The 6822-nt window shown below is 39.4% G+C and overlaps 1 protein-coding gene across 1 annotated transcript; it reads right to left on the bottom strand.

The window, feature by feature from the left end:
• Nucleotides 1-432: 432 nt before the first annotated feature.
• psmd13 (proteasome 26S subunit, non-ATPase 13) lies at nt 433-6778 on the bottom strand. The gene is made up of 13 exons (XM_058076897.1): nt 6566-6778; nt 6139-6217; nt 5701-5735; nt 5520-5575; nt 5398-5441; nt 5229-5315; nt 4714-4885; nt 4565-4644; nt 4362-4487; nt 4088-4150; nt 2529-2609; nt 2265-2381; nt 433-674 (listed from the first exon to the last, which is right to left on the bottom strand). The coding sequence occupies exons 1-13, from the start codon at nt 6664-6666 to the stop codon at nt 579-581; spliced, it is 1137 nt and encodes a 378-aa protein (XP_057932880.1). The 5' UTR covers nt 6667-6778; the 3' UTR covers nt 433-578.
• Between the last annotated feature and the right edge of the window lie 44 nt (nt 6779-6822).

The raw sequence follows: 6822 nt of genomic DNA, 5'->3' as shown, positions 1-6822 counted from the left end.
CCATGAGCAGAGAAATAAACTGTTACTGCTTTCGAGGTCTTACCTTATGAATAATGACCAATATTATGCATTATGACCAGATAGCTGTGCTTGATTTATTTTGGGTATGTGTCTCAGGTGGAGCACACTTCTTGGTCCTAATAGATTAACAAAAACAAATTATTGTGAGATCATTACAGCACATTGCATGTCAAATGTTGTACAGCAAGAAACATAACATGGCAGTCAGGAGCAACTTTGGGTTCAGTACCTTGCTCAAGGATACTTCAACAAGGTCATCGTGGCGACTGAGGACTTGCCGAGTTGGTCGACCTAAGAATTAAAAGGGTTCCGACTGTGGAGCACGGACAGAATCTTCACATTATAGGAGACAACATCACTGATCACTGATGTTCAAGGTGTTTGTTTGATAAGTTCAGGGTCAAAAATGGATGATTTGTGGGCGTTTTATTCATATTTTGGGCTGCGTCAAGCCATACTCTGATCACGGTATACAAACAAAGTATTTGTAAAACACTACACAAACTGTTATTACAGGTCAGAAAGGGAGGCGGCGTGGATTGAAGAGGGCGAGTGGTTCAGGTGAGGATGTCATGGGCTTGCTGCTCCACCAGCATGGCCATGTTCTTAACATCTCCGCACCAGAAGTCTAAACGCTCCTTCATACCTTTGATCTGAAATAGGGAGCAAACATGGTGAGGGTCAGAGCGGCCATCAGAGTGGAATTACGACAGCTTCAACTTCATTATCAAACAATACATTTAATATATGAGTGTGTGTGTGTGTAGTTTGGCTGGTTCTGCAACTTATTGTAGGAAATCGCAAAAAACTAATTTATGGTTCATGGCGCTAGGTATGATGAGCTAGCTCTCGCTGTTCAGTCTCGTTTATCGAAGTAATGTCATCAGAGTAAAACACGTAAAACACTTCATCAACAAGGTCTAGTGTGTTTTTCACCAAAAATAGTTGTTTTCTTTTCCTAAAGAGGAAGGTTTCAGACAAAAATGGACAAAGCAGGTGCAAAAAAAAACGTGTAATGACCACATTTCCACTACCGATGTTGTGCCAAGATTGTCTGCAGTTAGTAAACGCAGCGCCCTCATGTCCGACTTCCATGCTCCACTGCACCAGTGGTGCCTCTGACAAAGTGTGTCCGATAACGAGTATGGCGAAGTTGGAGTAGCACCAGCGGCGCCTACTCTTTTGGGGGTTAATACATGGTAAGGGTCAGGGGTCCCCAGCCGGTAAATACTTTAATTAGCTCTCCAAAGTGTTTATTAATTCATTATCAACTCCTATACTCACTAAACTAGAAAGTGTCGGTCCAAGTAGTCATGAAGTGGTCTGAGATTGTGACCAATCACAGCACAGTGGGCGTGCCCGGAGGCGGGCTATGTTTGGAATAAGTTAAAACAGACCGCTTTGGCGGGAAGCACAAATCCAAGGAAATACTGATGGAATAGGTGCTGATGCTGGAAGATCTAGAAAGTTTTCTGTGCGGGTTATTGTGTGTAGCTGCTCTATAGGAGTCCACAAGTTACAAAGGGCTGAAAAATTAGCATACTAGGTCCCTTTACAAGTTCTCAATTTTTTCTCCATCGCTGAAATCTCACAGTAATTAATGTAAATCCTCTGTTTAGCACGCCGCTATCTTTGTTTACCTGAGTGAGTCACGTCTGGAGACGAGAGCTAGCTTGGCAGGCTGTGGCCATGAACTATAAATGGGATTTTTGCAAATGTATAGTTTTGAAAAATGTAACAAAGTACTACATAATCATGTCAGGGACCCTTTAAATGAAGGTGGGTGGTAGTTTTTTTTTGGCGACACCTCCTGGCTGCAAATATTGAGTTGAGCTTGTGACGCACAAACTGAATGACACAGTCTACTGGACACTTTTAGGCAGGAAATATGCTTTGTACCTTGGAGACTAGGTGCCTGTAAGTAATGTGCAACTATAACGACAAGGTAGCTTCATGAAGAAATCTGGTATTTTAGACAGCAGTGTTGTTTAATTAGTACACTAATTAAGTCTAGCTTGGAGATCGCTATGTCGGCCACTGACTAACATATGATTTTCAGTCTCTATTCAATTCATTTATGAATACAAAAATAAAGTTTTGGTGTTAAAGTGTGGCTGTTTTTGTTTGATGCGTCATGTCCCGTACTGTCTATTTCGAGAACAGTGGCGTTTATTAAACATTTTATTGTATTACAAAAATATGAGTTATACATAAGTCTCTTTTGGGGGCGACGCAAGTCTCACCTGCTGCAGGTCGAGGACTCTCGGCTGCACCCAGGTCATCTGCACCTTCTGGTCCACCTCATCAATGTTACCTTTAATTAGGCCAACTGACAGAGCCTTCATCACAAGCAGCTCCACCTGCACGGGTTTCGTACACATCAACAAACATCACTGAGAACAAAGTAAACAAACAATATGATTGGATATATATATTGGATTGTTGTGCTCGATAAAAATGATTTTACAGACATTGTCCAAGTATTGATGAGATATTCATTATCCTACCTCGTTTACAGGGATTTTGGCACTCTGTGCTATTTCAGTGAAGGTCAGTTGTCGATGGTTTGCAGGACGTGTGAAGGTCATCTGTAAGTACAAAAAAAGAAGTGTCAGAGGTTTATATTCACTCGTCACGGGCATGGATTTATTCATTTGGGGATTTTAATTTTTTAGTTGAATATTTTTTTTGGAGGGTGGAAAATATTTGAAATTATTTTGAACCTCGACTAGTCACCTTTTGTTGCTATCTTGTATAATTCTAGCTGGATGTTTTTGAGCATTCTTCTTGGCAGAGATCATTGAAGTGTAGTCAGTCAAATAACTAAATAATCTTATATCATCTGACCCGTCAAACTTGTTATCCAGAAGACATTTGTCCTGTCCGTGTGGGCAGTTAAGGCCAAAGCCAACGATTTTAAGAGCAGAAGCTTTTTTCCAAGGTTGGCACCTCCTCTATGGAGGACCAAAACTGCCAAAATAATAAATAAAAGCAAAAATAAATACAAAAATAAAAAACAAGATTCAAAAATTAAAAATAAATACAAAATAAATGTAGAAATAAGTACAAAAATAAATATATAAATAGAATTACATATCAATAAATAAATAAATAAAAGCACTCTGCTCTCATATGTATTTATTTCATGCAGCAGACAATGTCAGCTTGAAATGCAGAAGAAAAAACTATTCAAATGAGGGGGCGGTCCTAAGTGTGTCTTGGGTTGAACTGTTCGCCTATTGGTTGATCGACTAGGTATGCCTGCAAACGGCCACAGCAAGAGGAAGTATACAGGGAGAAAAGTATACATTTACCGGGACAATAATGGCGGGGTCCACCAGGAAGTCGGTGTCCGAGCTGGAGATTGCGGCCATATTTACCGCCATTGAGAGTGGTGTGGTGACTTCCTCTTGCTGTGGCTGTTTGCAGGCATACCTAGTCGATTTTCGCACTCACATGTCGATCAACCAATAGGCGAACAGTTCAACCCAAGACACACTTAGGACCGCCCCCTCATTTGAATAGTTTTTCCTTCTGTATTTTAAGCTGACATTGTCTGCTGCATGAAATAAATACATATGAGAGCAGAGTGCTTTTATTTATTTATTGATATGTAATTCTATTTATATATTTATTTTTGTATTTATTTCTACATTTATTTTTGTATTTATTTTTAATTTTTGAATCTTGTTTTTTATTTTTGTATTTATTTTTTATTTTATTTATTTATTTATTTATGTATATATTTTTTTATTTTTGTTTTTATTTCCATTTATATAAATTTTTGTGTGTTTAATTATTTTTTTCATTTTTGTTTTTATTTCCACTTTTATTTATTTATTTATTATTTTGGCAGTTTTGGTCCTCCATACTCCTCAATCCACGGTGATGTTAAAACTGGCTTCACCGTGGACGGAGATGCTTAGTCGTTTGTGGTTCCTGAATATCCTAACCAATTTTCTTTCATCCGACGGCGAAAGTCTGGGTCGTCTTCCGGAGCTCGGCAAAGTGGTAACACATCGAAAATAACCTGCACTTGAGTACAACCTTTGGATATGTGCCTTACCTCCATCACACACAGGAGCTGGATCTTCTGCATCAGTTTGGCTTCATGTGCTGCAAGGTCAGGCTAGAATCAAAAGGTGGGATTAAACTGGGGGTTAAACTTTAGGCACCCAAGTGAATAATGAATGAAAATGTGACTTCAACAATAAAACCTCTATTAGATATTTCAATATTAGAGATTAGCATCTCTCTGGAAAGCACCTTGTTTATTCCATACGGCTATTGAACCTCCGATACCTGACTGAATACGCATCTATGACGTGGATTTGTGTCACCTGTTGGCCCCATGCAGATTTGAAGCCCTGGAATTTTTCAACGTTGCCTCCGTTGAACGCGTACAGTGTATCAATGAGCCACTGTTTGTCCGTGTTCCTCAGGGACTCCAGCACAGGGTGCATCAACTGCAACGAGCGCCACCACAGAGTCAATGCCGCGACGCTTTGTTAAAAACACCACAACGTGAAGAACAGTTTCTGACCAGTTCGCCAAAGTTGTAGACGCCTTCCCCCAACAGACCAGCCAGTCCTAATGTGAAGGCTCTTTCCTGCTTCTCCGTCTCTGAGAACAACAACACCAACGGTTATTTTACGAGACATTTTTACTCTCTTCAATGCAGCATGAGCTAACCTGGAAGGTCTTTGATGTCGACACATCCGAGGTATCGCAGGGCATCCTTGTAGTAGGCGGCGTGGTTCCCAATGATGCGATAATATCGGCTCGAGAGGTCATAAAACCTGCCGTGCACTGATGTAACGCCAGGCAAATTATTCAACATTTCCTCAACTTCCTCAATGAGTTTCTAGAAGAGAAGAAAAAGACAATGAAATGTAGACATTTTCAACATGATAATTGGATTAAACGACATTAAATATGACACGTCTGTCTTAAACTATCCTGAGGTAATCTTGACACACTAATCTTGCAAAACTAGCATTTAAAAAAAGTGTGATTCCAATAAAAGGTTAGGTTATACAGCCATTGCGAGGTTTCCCATATATTTGTGGCTTTCTGGACTGGATTTACATTATTTCTTGTGGGAAAATTTGATCTTTTTAGAGTTGGAACTTCTGGAACAGATCCATGTGCCACCCAATATTCCACTATAATTATTCAGTATGAATAAACCATGTATCCCGTCATACCTTTGTTGCCGGAAGATCTGAGATCTCAAGTTTGAGACTGCCAATGGATGTCTTGCAGAGAATGACAGCTTCTTCGCTGCTTTTCACCTGCACCACATCGAGATATTTTGAGAAATTTTGTCATTTGTATAACATAAAAAGCAGATAAAGCGTGTTATAGGAAACCCACTTTTTCCTTGGTCTTCTCAAGAAAAGTGATGGCATCTTTGGGATCTAAAAAACATTACAAACATTTTACGCAATAGATTAAGTAATTCTGCGGAAAATCTTTTTTCGTCACCCTGGCCTTACCTGGCATCTGTCTGGCAACATAGAGGATGATCTCCATGAGGGACAGTGGGTTGATTCTACATAGGGGCAAAAGAACAACACATTAGAGGCAAGCTGAGAGACGGAAATAAATAAAGACAGAACAAGCACAGTGTCATAAAAATATAATGTAGATAGATGGTTAGTGGTGTGGCTTGAGGACCTGTGTTCGAAGTCACTGAGGAAGTTTTCATAAAGCTGGAAGAAAAAAAATAGAAAGTACAATTTTAATTGGTTATCCATCCTCATGAAGTATTTGGGAAAACACTTACAAAATATATATTATTAACACATTTCTACTCCGCAACATGTCTTCATTTCATATAACACATCTAATGCCAACTAGTAATGAGAGCTGCACACATAAATAGAACCGTGGTACACTCCTCCATGATGACACAGTGTGTCCAGTGCCCCCTTTTTGTTTTGAGTGTGTTTGTATTGCTGTTGACGTTTTGTTTAAATTGAATAAATAAAAATAAAGTATAAAAAAAATCATTTACATACATCAACATGGTTAAAATGAAAATGCCAAATACTAAGTTCTGGTGGTATTGTCATTTAAAATTGCTTACAATATGTGTTACTTTAGTGTGTTTACCTGTATAAGGCCATCTCCAGTTTTGAAGCAGGGGTCTTTAACGAAGTCTGTCAATTTCAGTGTCAGCTGATGCCACAGCCTGTCAAATTATATACATTATATATTATTTATATACATTTACACAGACACACTTGAGAGCAAAACATGGCCGTAGCATCCTTCACCTCAAACTAACTACATCGATGTAGTCATTACAATACCGCTAACATGCAACAACCGGTAGCCAAATTGGTAACCAGTCAACTTTTGAAATGTTTAAAACACACAAATTGCGTTATTTTAAGCGTAAAAGGGTGTTTTAGTCTATGAAGTCAGCATAATGTGCTTGTACGCTACGGCTAATGCTAGCTCTGCCCATGACTCAGCAAGCATTTCCATTCAATGAGCTAGCTAATGCTAACACGCTAGCAGCTAATTTAGATTTTACCTTTTGTTGTACAAGTCCTCCAAAGTGTGCCACTCCGTCGCCATCTCCGGCGTGGAGCTGTTGCTCTGTTGTTGTTTGAGGTACCCGGTGACATCTTTCATTATGGCGACAAAATACAATTGAATTCAACTCCTGTTGACAATAGGTGGAAGGTTTTCTTCGGCTAACGCCAAGTAGCCTCTACTTGTGTATTGGGCTGCTGTGGGGGTGCCGCTAAGATTTATGGGAAATAAAAGCGCAACCAATTTAGCTTGTCA

Source organism: Doryrhamphus excisus, chromosome 7 (assembly GCF_030265055.1).
Source record: "Doryrhamphus excisus isolate RoL2022-K1 chromosome 7, RoL_Dexc_1.0, whole genome shotgun sequence".
Lineage (NCBI taxonomy): Eukaryota > Metazoa > Chordata > Actinopteri > Syngnathiformes > Syngnathidae > Doryrhamphus > Doryrhamphus excisus.
Note: the sequence above shows the minus strand (reverse complement) of the source record. Positions and strands in the feature narration are given on the sequence as shown.